We start from the raw sequence: 15,813 nt of genomic DNA, 5'->3' as shown, positions 1-15,813 counted from the left end.
AAGTCCCGAAAGACGTGCTTGTTAGGTGAATTAAACATTCAAATTCTCCCTCAGTGTACCCGAACACCGCTGGACTGTGGCTTTTCACAGTAACTTCATTGCAGTGTTAATGTAAGCCGACTTGTGACAATAATAAAGATTATAATTATTAACTCTGGCTGAACCTATTCTGGGAGATGTCATCACACGATGAAACAGTCACCATTGGTCACTCAACATGTCAAGCAGCGTGGAACCCTGCCTTCCCAAGACTTTTCCGAGTGTCCTGGTTTCAATCTTTGAAAAGGACCCTACCTCCTCACTGATGGACACAAAGTCAACACTCAAGTGGGTAACTCTAATTCATAATAATAATCTTTAGTGTCACAAGCAGGTTTACATTAACTCTGCAATGAAGTTACTGTGAAAAGCCCCTAGTCGCCACATTCCGGCACCTGGTCGGGTTCACAGAGGGAGAATTCAGAATGTCCAATTCACCTGACAGCACGTCTTTCGGGACTTGTGGGAGGAAACCGGAGCGCCTGGAGGAAATCCACGCAGACACGGGGAGAACGTGCAGACTCCGCACAGACAGTGACCCGTGCCGGGATCCGAACCTGGGACCCTGGCGCTGTGAAGCAACAGTGCTACCCACTATGCTACCGTCTTGATAGACTAATCTGGGAGGGATGAATAAGAGAAGCAACTAATTCCTTAAATAAGGCTCTGTGAAGAGAAAATATTTGGGATTCTCTTTGGTGAAGTTCAGATTCATATTTTTTAAATGTACTCACACTACAGTTCTGTCTGCATTGTCAGCTTGCATATCAAAGAGGGAGTTTGGGGAGTTGGCGGGTGCAGTTTCGGCCACTGGATTTGATGCCGCAGGTTGTGCAAATACATGCCTGGGAAAGGTGTCCCTTCTGCAGCATCACCAAACTCAGCCCTGGGGCTGAATTCTCTGAGCCGCCACTCCGAAATCGCATTCGGCGTAGGGGTGGAGTATGGTCGTCAAACCCAAAATTTTGACTGGTGCCGCTCCCGCGATTCTCCGCGGGGGCATGGGAGTCTCTCGCTGCGCGGGTAGGGGGCCATTGACAGAGGCCCTCCCCCACGCGATTCTCCGCATGAAACAGGCCGAGTTCCAACGTCGTGGTTCTAACCACCTATCGGCCATCGGGAAGTCGAGTGGCGGCTGCAGACTCAGTCTGCGGCCGCCCTGGTGGGGGGCGGGGATCGATCATCGCGGGGGGGGGGGGGGGGAGGCTCCGAATGGACGGCCAGGGTAGCGATCGGGCGTCACGGATCCGCAGGCGCGCCCAATCTCGGGGGGGGGGGGGGGCCCTACATTTTTGCTGTTGCTCCGCGGTGCGAGTCTGCCATGTCCCACAGGGAGGCAGCTGCAGGTCGCCGCCGTACGCATGCGCGGACTCCCGACCGGAAGTGCGGGGCCCCATATCCGCAGCCAGAGCTGCGAGAAGCACTCCAGGCCCCTGCCAGCCCCCTGCAGGTAGGAGAACGCTCAGGACTTTCTTAAGGAAAATCCAGAGTGAAACACCAGCGTGGGGATATCGCCCCATTATTGGAGAATCTAGCCCCAGGTGTTCCTTTTATTCAATAAAACAAGTATGCAGGACCAGAGACATTCATTCAGAGTAGAGCACTGCCACCTGGTGACAGAATCATGCTGCAGCACCCTACAATCGGTTGAAAGAAAGATTTGCATTCACTCCTCATGACTGAAGGCCCTCCCAAAAGGGCTTTAGGGCCAATGAGGTGTTTTGAAAGTAAAGCCAATGTTCAAATGTAGAAAACGTAGCAGGCAAATTGTAAACAGCAAGGTGCCACAGGCAGCAATGTAACAATGACCCCGATAATCTGTTTTAGTGATAAGTCTTACAACACCAGGTTAAAGCCCAACAGGTTTGTTTCAAATCACTAGCTTTTGCAGCGCATCTCCTTCTGAAGCAGTAGCTGCGCTCTGAATGCCAGTGATTCGAAACAATCCTGTTGGACTTTAACCTGGTGCTGTAAGACTTCTTACTGTGCCCACCCCAGTCCAACACCGCATCACCACATCATGTTTTAGTGATGTTGGCTGAGGGTTAAACATTGGCTAGGATACTGGAAAGAACTCCTCTGGTATTCTGCAAAATAATGTCCTGTTATGTCCACCTGAGGGCTTTAGTTTAAGACCTCACTTGAAAGACCTCTGACGGTGAAAGCAAAAATTGAGGCAGTTAAAAGAACCCTCCTGAGTAGCCACAGCAGGAGGTGGTTTTAGTTCATTGAACTGAACCATTAAAGCTTCCATTTACACATCACATTATCCAACTGTCTTTTCAATGAACACGATTTATCAACTCATCTTACTCTAAGATTACTTGTACGAGGTTGTTCTTCCGGATGTTTGATCCATGACCATTTGATCTTGTATCCTGGCATTCCTCAGAGGTTCTGCTCTGAATTTACCTCACCCGAGTCTGATCATTTTGGTTCAATTTCCACTCCAAGGACTTGAGCACAAAGATTCAGGTTGGCCCTTCAGTGCAGTACTGAGGGAGTGCTGCAGCGCTGGAGGTGCTGTCTTTCAGACAGTTTATTTGCAGTCTCAAATGGATATGCCAGCGTGCACAAAATGGGTTGAATGGCCTTTTTCTGAGCTGCAACCATTCTATGAAAAGAATCCACATCACAATTTGTCGTGGCCAAAGTTCATTCCTCAACCAACAACAGTAAGGAACAGATTATTGTGTCAGCTTTCTGTGAGCAAGTTGGGTGCAGAATTTCATACATTACAAAATTACCTGCACTTCAAAAGTACTCTATAGGCTGCAAATTGCTTTCGGTGTCCTGAGGTCATGAAGGGTATGGAAAATAAATCTAAGTCATTCTATCATCGCTTTGATTTTCCTTCCTTTCAAATGCTGGTTCTTTCAAGTCCCTCATCATTCCTCCCATCTCACGCACTTCTGCTAGCCATGCTGCACATGCTGCATGTTTTCAATGGTTCTCAACTGGAACTAGTGGATTTGACAAGTGGCAGGAAAAGCAGAAGAAAATACACCACTAAAATCCCTGACATAGCACTTCTCAGTGACATCTTTGTCTGATCTTTCTGACAGAGGGCGATTGTTCCTATGCTGACTAAAATCAATACTTTGCAGTTGCATTAATTACATTATGTTAAACTCACGACAAAAACAGATAATGTCAAAGTTTACCCCAAAAATATTTGCTGCATTTATGCAATGTCTTTAATGCAGTTTTTTAAAAATCTCACGTCACCTCACAGGAGGGCAAGTGGCCAAAAGCAGATTCACGCGACTCATTCTTGAGATGAGGGACTTATCTTATGAACAGGTCGGCCCATATCCATTGCAGTTGAGAAGAATGAGAAGTGACCTTATTGAAACAGAAAGATCCTAAGGGGTTTTGATCGGGCAAATACCAAGATGATGTTTCCGCTTGTGGGAGACAGTAAAGCCAGGGGGGACAGTCTGAGAATAAGACGTCTACCGTTTAAGATGGAGATAAGGAGAAATTGTTTCTCTCAACGGGTAATTCGCAAGTCGAATTCTCTTCCTGAGAGTGGTGGAGCCTGGGTCATTTAATTAATTATTTTAAAAATAAATTTAGAGTGCCCAATTCTTTTTTCCAATTAAGGGGCAATTTAGCATGGCCAATCCACCTACCCTGCACATCTTTGGGTTGAGGTGGTGAGACCCACACAGATACAGGGAGAATGTGCAAATTCCATAGGGACAGTTACCCAGGGCTGGGATTGAACCCGGGTCCTGAGGCAGCGGTGCTAAACACCGCACCACCGTGCCGTCCCCTTGAATTAATTCAAAGCTCAGTTAGATTTTTGATAGACATGGGGAGTTGAGGGTTATGGGGGAGGAGGGGGGCTGACAGCAAAGTGAAGAGTTGAGACCACAACAAGATCAACCATGATCTTACTAAATAGCAGAATGAGCTTGAAGGGCAGCTCTGGAAAGGTCGGGCAAAGGGATAGGTTTTAGGCAGTGACTTCAAGGAGCGACAGAGAGAGAGAGACAGAGAAAGGTAAAGAGTTTAGGGACGGGATTTTGGAACTCGAGTCCTAGGCGGCTTAAGAAGGTTGAAGGAAATCGAGGATATACAAGAGGCCTTCACCGGAGGAATAGAAAGTTCTAAGAGGTTACAGAGATAAGGAGGGGTGAGGCTACGGAGGAATTGAACATGAGGATGACTGTTTATTTCAACAATAGGGAAGTGACTGTCAGCACATATTTCATTTTTCACAGAAGCTGAACCTCTTGCACACACTTGTTCGATTAATTATTATCTGACTATCCTGAGTATTGTGCTGCCACCTGCTGGTACGAGTATATACTGCACCATCCAAAAAAATACAACAATAAGGAGCCCCAGATTCAATGCTCGCCTTCACAGGGCTGCTAATCCCTACTGTGGGGAAGCAGATACAAGCAAGCATCACACTTTTGCCCGGGGGGGAGGAAGAAAATAGTTAGAAAAATAGTTAATGACTGGAAACATCCTTTCTCACTCCGCAGCAGCTGGTTTAGACCATCATTGGAAGCATTGGTGACTGCATCTTCTAGGGATAGGGGTTGTCCAACCTTATACATCAATGGGTTATTTAGTGTGTACCATGGAGTCTTGGAGGCAGCACAGAAAGTTTAAAAGCCCATTCCTATTTTCTTCCATATATCTCATTTTGCAGGCACTAACTTGGCATTCCGGAGATCATTCAGGCAACAGTTCCTTCCAGAATCTCCGAGCTTCAAAATGTTTCACACAGGACAAGTCAACAAGTAATTTTTTAAATGTGGAAATAAGGTGCGAGGGATCGGAAGCTGCATTCTGAACATCCCTTTTCTAAGTCATAATTAGCTTCAGGACATGGACAGAAAATCAAACCTTAATGGATGGAAGGGGGGCAGTTGAACATGGAATAAGCAAGGTCATTGGCCAGTTTTGTTTCTTCCCCTTTAACTCATTCTTTTAGTTCCAGCATCCAAACTAATTATAATTCACTCCAAAGCACGCAGGAGGACAGCACAAAGACATCACAATTCACATTGCACAGCAGCATCCAACAACCTGTATTCCAGCCATAATATACATGGCACAGAGATTTACACAACATGAAGCAGTCAGAACTCACTTGTGCAGGCACCACCGCCGAATTAGCAAATCAATATCACTGTTTATTTGATCTATTCCACTGGCTCAGACGCATGCTCTCGGTTTGTCACCTTTAAAAAGCAATGATCTCACTGCCACGTCATCTGCATCTATGGTTCTCTATATAAACCGCCTGAACCCATCAAATAGAGTTCAGCCCTGATTGTTCATAGAGAGAGAGGTAAAAACAAGTCTTCTACCCAACAATATTACAGCAAAGCGTGTGACAGGACTAATGATAGGGTTAAAAATGAAGAGTGAGGAAGAACAGCACTGAATCTGCAGTGTGTAAATATATTCAATGTGAAAAATGCCACATGCTGTACATTGAGGCTCCTGAGGGCTCAATAAGTTTATATTAATGTTGAAAGTTTTCTATAACCTAAAGCGCAGCATTCTGAACACGTGGACTCTCTTCGCTTGAGTGTGGTGACAGCAATTTTGAATGTGGAACAGGGGTCACAATTCGTACAAGTGCAGCTGTTTCATGATTCACACCCAAATGACGATCAACAAAGGTTTCATATACCGCCACAGTCAGTAATATATAAAGTCTCTGCTTTCTTTATTTAAACCATAACCCTCTAAAAACTTGTTAACAATACTCATTGAATCAACAAAGCCAATTCTTGTACAACTGCACACAGACCGGAATATAGAATTTCTCCTTTAATCGAATCAAAAAAGTCAGAGAGCGAGTGAGAGCATAAAATGTCCTCCCCCACCTCCATGTATGGAGGTGGATGCAAATGGAAGAGAATATACCCTTGTTTTGTGTCACACCATCAGCTCTCAACATACCAAATGCTCAGGACGGCTGCAAATGCTAAATGATAATATTGTAACAGTATTAAGGATTTATTTTTAGCCTAAATCCTCACAGCTTCACACGTAACATGGGTCTGACCTTTCTCAGATACCTTGTGCAAGTGTGAATTATTGCAATCTCTGTGCAGCTGTGATTGGAGACCAGTTTCCAGAACATTTTCTGATTCCTGAAGTGATGCCAGTCAAGACTATTGTTAAGTGCAGCATGAACTGGAAAGGAGTCTTTTCCCTTTTGGCTAATTTTCCCAAAGGGTGAAGGCAGTGCTTCCTTGCCTGTTTCCACAGTTTGCAGTCGACCGGCATCTGTTAACCTTTTGGCATCTCCTTCGGGGTCTATTACTCATGTGTTAGTGTTATCAGGCTGTTCCGCCAAGGAGACCCAAAGCCCCCCTTATCCTGACTGTACATGTGCTTTTCAACTAGATGTTACCAAAATAAATAAACTGGATGATGGCAATTGGGGAGGCGGTGGCACAGTGGTGCTGTCACTGGACTAGTTAACCAGACACCCAGAGTAATGCTCTGGGGACCCAGGTTCGAATCCCACCACCTTGGCAGATGGTGAAATTGAATTCAATAAAAATCTGGAATTAAAAGTCTAATGATGACCATGAAATCATTGTCAATTGTTGTAAAAACCCATCAGGTTCACTAATGCCCTTTAGGGAAGGAAATCATAGAATCATAGAAGTTACAGTGCAGAAGGAGGCCATTCGGCCCATCGAGTCTACACCGGCTCTTGGAAAGAGCACCCTACCCAAGCCCACACTTCCACCCTATCCCCATAACCCAGTAACCCCACCCAACACCAAGGGCAATTTTGAACACTAAGGGCAATTTATCATGGCCAATCCACCTAACCTGCACATCTTTGGACTGTGGGAGGAAACCGGAGCACCCGAAGGAAACCCACGCACACACGGGGAGGATGTGCAGACTCCGCACAGACAGTGTCCCAAGCCGGAATCGAACCTGGGACCCTGGAGCTGTGAAGCAATTGTGCTATCCACAATGTTACCGTGCTGCCCCATCCTTACCTGGTCTGGCCTACATGTGACTCCAGACCCACAGCAATGTGGTTGACTCTTAACTGCCCCCTCAAGGGCAATTAGGGATGGGCAATAAATGCTGGCACAGCCTGCGATGCCCACGTCCCATGAACGAATAATTTTTAAAAAGGGCAGTACAAGCGGTAACAACCCTTCTTGTTTAGGGATAGCAATGATGGCTGGGATTCCTGCTCCTGCCATTAAACTGGTCTGATTTCTTATTTTAAACATCGTAAGCCACACACTGGGCCCTGCAATGTTTTGGTGAGTTAATTGAACAGGGGAGCCATGCACACTAGCAAAGTTTCAGGTGAGTTGCCCAGTTTGTGTGAACTGGTGGATCTCAGCCAGGATGGTGCAAGACGGGTTTGTTGACTATGACGGAGAAAGGCATGATGACTCAGGCATGATTCCTCCTTCTGAGCCTTGGACAAAGTGCATGCTGTTGGACATTGGCTCTCAGGCCGTCGCTCTGCCAGCATTCGATTGTTAAGACCCAACAGTTACCCAGAGTGGAGACCAAAGAGAATTCAGGAACCACGACTGCGGCGGCAGGAATTTTGAATCCCAAACAAAAAAACAAATGAGCACTGCACGTAAAAACATTATCAGGGCTAGATACCCAATACTCCATGACATCTCGAGAGCAGTATGTCCATCCTCATTGACAAGAGTAACCTATACTGGGAAAACACAGCAGCAGCCTGCATCAACACCAATATCATCATCCAGACATCATGGCTCCGTTCCTGCTGTCAGTACCAACAGCCCAAACAGCAGGATGCCCGTCCTCATCAATGTCAATGCTATCAGCCCGATGAGACACCCGATCTTATGAACATCAACAGCCTTGAGCAGCACACGCTCCACCGTCATTGACACAACCCACAACAAGGGAACTTTCCTGATCACAGAGCATCAAGGAACAGAATGTACATCACTGGCACCAACAGCGTGGTCCACTGTCAACATATCGACACAGTTATCAGAGCAAACATGAGAACGATTTCAGCTTCCTTACCGGCCTGTGGTCTTGGCTTTTCTCCTGTCGCACAGTGCACCTGGAATGCGCTTTCTTCTCATTTTGTTTCTTGGTCTTGGAGGTCAACGGAATCACATTCCCGGTTTTCCTCTGAACCTTGCTTGGGAGGTCTGGCTCCCTTTCCACGCGTTGAGAACCCTGTCATTCACAAAGTAGGTCTGTAATAAGTGACTGAAGGAACTCCCCATTTATACTGTTCAATTTCTAGCAAAACCTTGTGAGTGAGCGGGCGTACGCCACTCCCCCAGCAGAAAAGCTATTAGACAGTTACACGGGTAGGGCGAGTATAGAGGGATATGGGCCAAATGCAGGCAAGTGGGACTAGCTTACTGATAGGAACTTGGCGGCATGGACAAGCTGGGCCGAATCAGCCATATTCCATTATTCCCACTTGTCACAAGCTCTGAAGTCAGAATCGCTGGCTACCGTAGCACAGCTCAGCACTGATATGTAAAATCCCACAATCAGAAAAGACATTTTTGAGCCATCAGTACTCTCAGTTTCCGATTGATATCGTAGTGAAAAGGAAGACTGTTACATCTCTGCCAAGGGAAGGGGAAAAGGAGAGAAAATGAAACCGAGAATGTCATTCCTGGATAAAAGGTCATTCTGCACCCAGCTGCTATCCGGGAGACTCTTGCATTGACAGGGTTTAGGCAAGAAACCAGCTAATCTCTGGGTAATCGAAACAAGGATATTTATTCAGTTTTGTGTATACGTGAACTGCTCATGCCTTGGCCACTAGAGGGAACTGTCACTGAGAATCTCCAGCTACAGGAAAAATTTGGGCCAAACATTCAGATGGATAAATCATAGAATCCCTATAGAGCAGGCGTCCATTCAGTCCATCGAGTCTGCACCAACCCTCCAAAGGAGCACTCCACCTAGGCCCAACCCGCCCTAGCTCCATAACCCCACCTAACCTTTTGGACACGATGGGGCAATTTATCATGGGCAAACCGCCTAACCTGCACATCTTTAGACTGTGGTATGAAACAAATCCCGAGCCCATGGATAGACAGACACAGATGCACGCACGCGCAGCCAGATATGTACGCACAGACAGATACACATGCACAGACAGACACACACGCAGGCACACAGACACAAGCACAGAGACACACACGCACTGCTGAGCTGCCACCCTGGCTCTGCCAAGCTGGTAGGAGCACTGCCTGGCAAGGGTGCCTAAATGCCAGGGTGGCACTGCCAAGGATCAGGGAGCGGGGAGGGCCATGCCCATGAAATGAGGGTGGAGGAGGGGTTTGAAGGGTGGGGGACTGCAAGACAGGTAAGTAGGGGCATCCAGGAGGTTGAGTGGGTGAGTCCTAGAAGGGAGGGGGCTTGAGGGGGCCTGAAGAGGAGGGGGGGGCATGTCCATGTGTGTGTGTGTGTGTGGGGGGGGGGGGGATGACATTGCCCATGGATGGTATGGGGGACCCACACTCACTTCGAGTTCGTGGCACCCTTTTAAAATGGCGGCCCGATCTCTGAGTTCAGATAATTATCCTCCAATTCCCCTTTTGAAAGCAACACTTGACCTTGCCTCCCTCACACTGTCAAGCAGTGCCTTCCAGATCCTAACCACTCACTGTGTAAAAAAAGTCCTTCCTCATGTCACCATCGCTTCTTTTGCCAATCATTGTAAATTGGTGCTCTCTTGTTCTCAGTCCAACAGGAACAATTTCTCCCTATCCCTCTGTCCAAATCCCCCATGATTTTGAGCACCTCTATCAAAATAACCTCTTAACTGAGTATAGTAGTCATGGATTTAGCTGCATGCTTTGCATAAATAATTATTTTTGTAAGTACATCAATCAGTGGGCTCACCGTCTTATTCCCTGCCATTGACCGCACTGCATGTACCAAAGTTTCTGTGACTGGGCTTTGACCTTCTCCCGTTGAGTATCTCTTGCCTCCTTCATTACTCCTGGAGTTTGATGTTCCTTCCGGACTGATAAACACATCATCAACTGCTTTTTGTGTTCGCCTGCGACTTTCCAGAGGCCTTGGTGTCATAGGCTCTGGGGAAAATTGGTTTAGCCCTTTCAGAGGAGATTTCTGTCCCAGTTCCTCTCTATGGCCTGTCGATCTCTGCTCTGCTCTTGTAGACAGCCTGTTATCAACTGACATCTCAACTTGATTCTCCTTCTCGAATACAAGTTGCGGTGAACCGTGAACTGACCTCCTCGAACCGGTCAAATGGTCCAAGGGTCTAGTTTTACCATCAGGGCACTGACCATCAAATCCTTGGGTTGAACTATCCGTCTCAACGGGAGTTATTTTTGACTTTCTTTCTTCACCCCTGTTCCGTCTATGTCTTGGCCTTAGCTCACTGTGATCATCCTCCCTAGGTTTTTCCTTCTCTCTTCTAGCAGATTGTTGTCCATCTGTATGAAGCTCAAGTCGTTCCAAGTCCCCGTGCTCTGTAAAGATCGAGAATGGCCTGCTTACCTTTTTGTCATGCTTGGATCGTCTGTTTAAATTGGCGGACGTGCTGGTCAAAGTGTCCACTTCATGAATTCGCTTACCATCTGGCTTTTGGTCATCTGAACGAAGGTCGCACTTTTCAAACTCATTGTTTTCATTCCATATCGAGGATGGTTGGCCTTTTCTTTTCTCATCCTTGAACCGCCTCTTTACATCGGCAGGAGCACTCTCACAGCTATCTCTTGTAAATTCTTCACCACCGCGCTCCTGACCATTTTTCTGATAACGCTTCGTTTCACGAGAAGCAAACGATGAGCTCTTTTGAATTTTCACAGTCGGAAATATCCCACCAGCTAATTTTGAACTGATGGTCATTGGGACATTTGCACGTTCTGGCATTCCCCTTGCATATTGAGTCATCAATGCATCTAGGTCCAGGACACGATTGAGGTGCAAATGTTTTCTATTCATCATCTCAGATGTATCTTTGCTTTTACCTGAAGAGGATGATACGCTCAGGTCCCAGTCAGCAGATTCTATTGGCTGTTTGGACAAATTTTCTTCATCATCTTTTTTCCACGCATCGGAATGGTGGTTATCTATTTTATCTTGGTAATGAGAAGACTTTGATTCTTCATTTCTTTTAGATAGTTCTTTTATATAATCTGCCATCAAACTATCAAGGTCTAATATACTATGCCTGTTACGGTGCGCTATGCCCTTCCTGTTTCTTGTCTTGTCAGAGCCTGTCATTTTAGGCTGTTTCACGGTTGGTGTTGCATCATTTTCCTCAGAAACCTCATCCTCCAGGTTTGTCCATGGCATGTCGAGGAATTCATCAGACAATAGGGTTGTTTTGGGCTTGTTTGGCATGAGAAATTTAGGATGACTTTTGGAGTTCCCTCCAGGGTAGCCATCTTTTGATCGGTCAACTGCCCAACAGTCAGAAGCTGGCAATAGCTCAGATGTGTGTTGGTGTTTCACATAACTGGTCCCAGTAGAACAATCAGAGATATGATCTGTTGTAGAGACTGCAGAGTTAGGCTCCAAGTAAATCTTTTTCCTTCTCTTCTCCCTCCCTTCCTTTGGAAGGACCTTCCCAATTAAATCTATAGTTCCATCACCTTGTGGCAATCTTTTTGCTTTTTTATGGCCTTCCACAGCATCATTTTCCTTTGAATCTTTCACACAAATGGACCCAGCAGAGGTAAGCTCCTGACTGGTAGCTTCATTGTCCTTTGGCAAACCCAAATCTGTGGGGCTGCCTTTTGAAGTGAAGAATATTTCTGCGTTACAATGGGAGTTGAGCGGAATTATTTTCATTTGTTGCTTTCCGTCCTTATCCAGGTCCACTCTGGCTGTGGTTTGCACCTCAATACGAGATGGCAGATTTGGAATAGTTTTCAGCATCTCGGCTGCGTTACCTTCAGATTTTGGTGCCGTTGACGGTGCCTCGAGAGTTGAGCTTTTCCCGACTGTAAGTGACTGATTCCAATGCCTCTTTGCATCAGAAACGTTTGCTTGAAGTTTTGTTTGGTCCATGGTGGAATGCGATTTTCTTATATGGTGAGTCATGAATTGGTCTTCAGATATGGTAAGGGGGCAATAACTGCTTGCTGTTTCACTTGCATCTTGCAAGGTCCCAATCTTACCATAGCTTGGAGGGAGTAAAAAATCAGAAACGTTTTGTGCAGTGCCCTTTGAGGCAAGAGGCGTATTTACCAAAGACCTGGAACTGTTTTGCTCCTCGGATTTGAAATAGGTCTTTCTTCGCCCTTCTAAGGCAGCAGCATCAAGCTCCAAAGATTTGCTGTCCTTGGTCCCTTTTTCACTATGCATCACCTCAGCTGTTGTTTCCATGGTAGTGTAATTCATCAGCCCAGAGTGGGAAGTTTGTTCTGATCTCCTTCCTTTACTAAGGCAGGGGTTTGAGGGATCTTCTGAATGCGAAGACTCTGGCATCTTGTGACGTTGAACCTCATTTTCAATAACCGAGACTCTTACAGCTGTTATGCACAAGTCAGAATCCGTGGCTGCTTTCTGCCCATCTGAACTTTCAGTGCCAACCCTCGTCACTGAAGCAACACCCACAGACACACCGGTCTTCGTTATTTGTCTCCTCATCTCCTCCTCCTTCTTGTTAAAATTGGTTTGCTGGCTTATTTTCTCAGAGTGCGTTTTTTCATCTGTGGCATCTGTATCTAAGGCTTTGCTGACATTCTTCGACTGATGTCTCCTCCACCTAAATTCAGTGGCAGCGTCCATCAAGTGTAACTGTTCATTCTTTGTCTAAAAATACATAAAAAGAGCGGTTCAGAATTTGACAAAGTTCCACATTAGAGACTGTTAACGAAAATGAGAATGCATTGAATTGGAGACAGCTACAGTCTTGAATTGCAAATTGATTGGGAGGTAGGAGACAGTTAATGGGAATATACTCCAATTGGCAGGATCTGACTAATGGTGTCCCCCAGGGGTCTTTGCTGGGCTCACTGCATTTATAAATTACTTGGTTGAAGCACTGAAGACCCATATTTCCATGTATGTCAACAGTGCCAACTTATGTATTGCTGAAAAAAAGACATTTTGTCGAAGCTTTTTGTCTTACCACACTGACAATCATTTAAGATCGTCAGTCAGGCTTGCAATGTGGCACATGTATGTGTGCTGGAAGCTACATATATCAACACACGGAAGGCAGCATGGTGGCGCAGTAGTTAGCACTGCTGCCACACGGTGCCGAGGACCTGGGTTTGATCCCGGCCCCGGATCACTGTCCGTGTGGCTCCCCCTGTTTGCATGGGTCTCACCCCACAACCCAAAAAGATGTGCAGGGTAGGTGGATTGGCCACGCTAAATTGTCTATTAATTGGAACAAAAAGAATTGGGCACTTTGAATTAATTTTAAAAAAGAAAAAAAACTGCTAGGGTGGCACGGTGGCGCAATGTTTCGCACTGCTGCACAACACCAGAGACACGGGTTCAATTGCCGCTTCTGTCTGTGTGGAGTTCATACGTTGTCCCTGTGTCTGCGTGGGTTACCTCCGGGTGCTCCGGTTTCCTCCAACAGTCCAAAGATGTGCAGGTTAGGTGGATTGGCCGTGATAAATTGCCCCTTAATATCCAGGGTTGGGCAGGTTAGGTTCTGGGTTACGGGGATAGGGCAGGGTGGACGGGGAGTGTAAATGGGTAGTGTGCTCATTCGAAGGGCCAGTGCAGACTCGATGGGCCGAATGGCCCCCTTCTGCGCATATTGTGGATAGGAGGTGGAAGTTGCAAAGCAGCAGATGGATGAAGTGAGTGGGCCAAAATGGGGCAGATGAAATTCAATGTATGAAAGCGTGAATTCATCGATTGTGGACCCAAGAAGGGTTGGTCAGGGTGTTTTCCCCTGGCCAGTTGATAGGAACAGTGGATGAGAAGCCAGATTCAGTGGTCAAAATACAGAAATCACTAAAACACAAGTACAAAATAATTTAAAAGGCAATTGGAATGTTGCCCTTTATCTCCTGAGGCCTGAAAAATATAAAATCATAGAACCAGAGAATCCCTGCAGTGAAGTAGGATGCCATTCGGCCCATCGAGTCAGCACTGACCCTCCTACCTAGGCCCACTCCCCTTAACCCCATAACCTGTACATTCTTGGATACTAAGGGGCAATTTTATCATGGCCAATCCACCCAAGTACCTCGAGGAAGCTAACGCAGACACAGGGAGAATGTTCAAACTCCACAGTCACTCAAAGTCGGAATCAAGCCCGGGTCCCTGCGCTCTGAGGCAACAGAGCTGCCATGGAAGGAGAAGGCCAGTCACCTCTCACACTGTCACATTCAATACAATCATGGCCATTTTCCATCTTTCTCCACCATCCCTTTAATTCCCTTAGTCACCAAAAAATCTATCAATCTGTGACTTGAACATGACTGAGCAGCCACAGCTCTCTGGGGCACAGAATTCAAAAGTTTCACAATCTTGAGTAATCCCTACAATCTTCTTCATCTACTCCACCCCTTTCCTGGGCAACAGCCTGAGACTAAAACAGCCTGTTCGCAACCTTGGTGTCACATTTGGCACTGACATGAGCTTTTGAACTCATTCACATCATCACTAAAACTGCTGCTTTCCATCTCCATGACATTGCAAGACTTTGCCTGTCCTAAATCATGTCCTGCTGAAACCCTCATTCATGCGGTTGCCACTTCTGGACGGGACTACTCCACTGCAGTCCTGACATTTTATTTGGAAGATTCCGCTCGTTCTTGTTGAAAATATTCTCCTTACATCAATCCTTAAACACTGACCCTTTATGTTGAGACTGTGACCACTCTTGGGGAGATTTTCCAGCTAGGGGAAAGATCCTCCCAGTATCTACCTTGTCACAGCCCTGAAGAATATTATGTTTCAATGAGCTCACTTTTCATTTTTTTTTCTTTCTTTTTTATAAATTTAGAGTACCCAATTCATTTTTTTCCAATTAAGGGGCAATTTAGCGTGGCCAATCCACCTAGTCTACACATCTTTGGGTTGTGGGGGTGAAACCCACGCAAACACGGGGAGAATGTGCAAACTCCACACGGACAGCGACCCAGAGCCGGGATCGAACCTGGGATCTCGGCGCCGTGAGGCAGCAGGGCGAACCCACTGCACCACCAAGCTGCCCAGCTCACCTTTCATCTTAACCCGAAGAAATAAAGGTCTCGTCTATTCAATCTCTCCTCATACAACAATACCCTCCCTGCAGGAATCTGGCTTGGGAAGTTTAATTGCATTCCCTTCTCAGGCAAGTATATCCTTTCTGAGCTAAGGAGCCCTGGTATGATCTTAGCAAGATCTGGGGCGAAATTCTCCGGAAACGGCGCGATTTCCGCCGACTGGCGCCCAAAACGGTGCAAATCAGACGGGCATCGCGCTGCCCCAAAGGTGCGGAATGCTCCGCATCTTTGGGGGCCGAGCCCCAACATTGAGGGGCGAGGTCGGCGCCGGACGAATTTCCGCCCCGCCAGCTGGCGGAAAAGGCCTTCGGTGCCTCGCCAGCTGGCGCGGAAATGACATCTCCGCGCGGTGCATGCGCGGGAGCGTCAGCAGCCGCTGACAGCTTCCCACGCATGCGCAGTGGAGGGAGTCTCTTCTGCCTCCGCCATGGTGGAGACCGTGGCGGAGGCGGAAGGAAAAGAGTGCCCCCATGGCACAGGCCCGCCCGCGGATCGGTGGGCCCCGATCGCGGGCCAGGCCACCGTGGGGGCACCCCCCTGGGGCCAGATCGCCCCGTGCCCCCCCCAGGACCCCGGAGCC

General features: G+C 47.0%; 1 protein-coding gene across 2 annotated transcripts in view; it reads right to left on the bottom strand.

Moving 5' to 3' along the window:
- The window catches only part of LOC140398925 (uncharacterized), a 373,657-nt gene that overhangs the window by 193,082 nt on the left and 164,762 nt on the right, over positions 1–15,813 (bottom strand). For both annotated transcript variants that reach the window (XM_072488033.1, XM_072487950.1), the window contains 2 exons: positions 9,922–12,810; positions 8,071–8,229 (listed from right to left, as the gene is read on the bottom strand). In XM_072488033.1, coding sequence (XP_072344134.1) covers positions 8,071–8,229; positions 9,922–12,810 — 3,048 coding nt within the window. The remainder of the gene's footprint in view (positions 1–8,070; positions 8,230–9,921; positions 12,811–15,813) is intronic.

The sequence above is a fragment of the Scyliorhinus torazame genome, chromosome 1, assembly GCF_047496885.1.
Source record: "Scyliorhinus torazame isolate Kashiwa2021f chromosome 1, sScyTor2.1, whole genome shotgun sequence".
NCBI classification, from domain to species: Eukaryota; Metazoa; Chordata; class Chondrichthyes; order Carcharhiniformes; family Scyliorhinidae; genus Scyliorhinus; species Scyliorhinus torazame.
The sequence above is the reverse complement of the archived record's forward strand: the minus strand, read 5'-3'. Positions and strand labels throughout refer to the sequence as shown.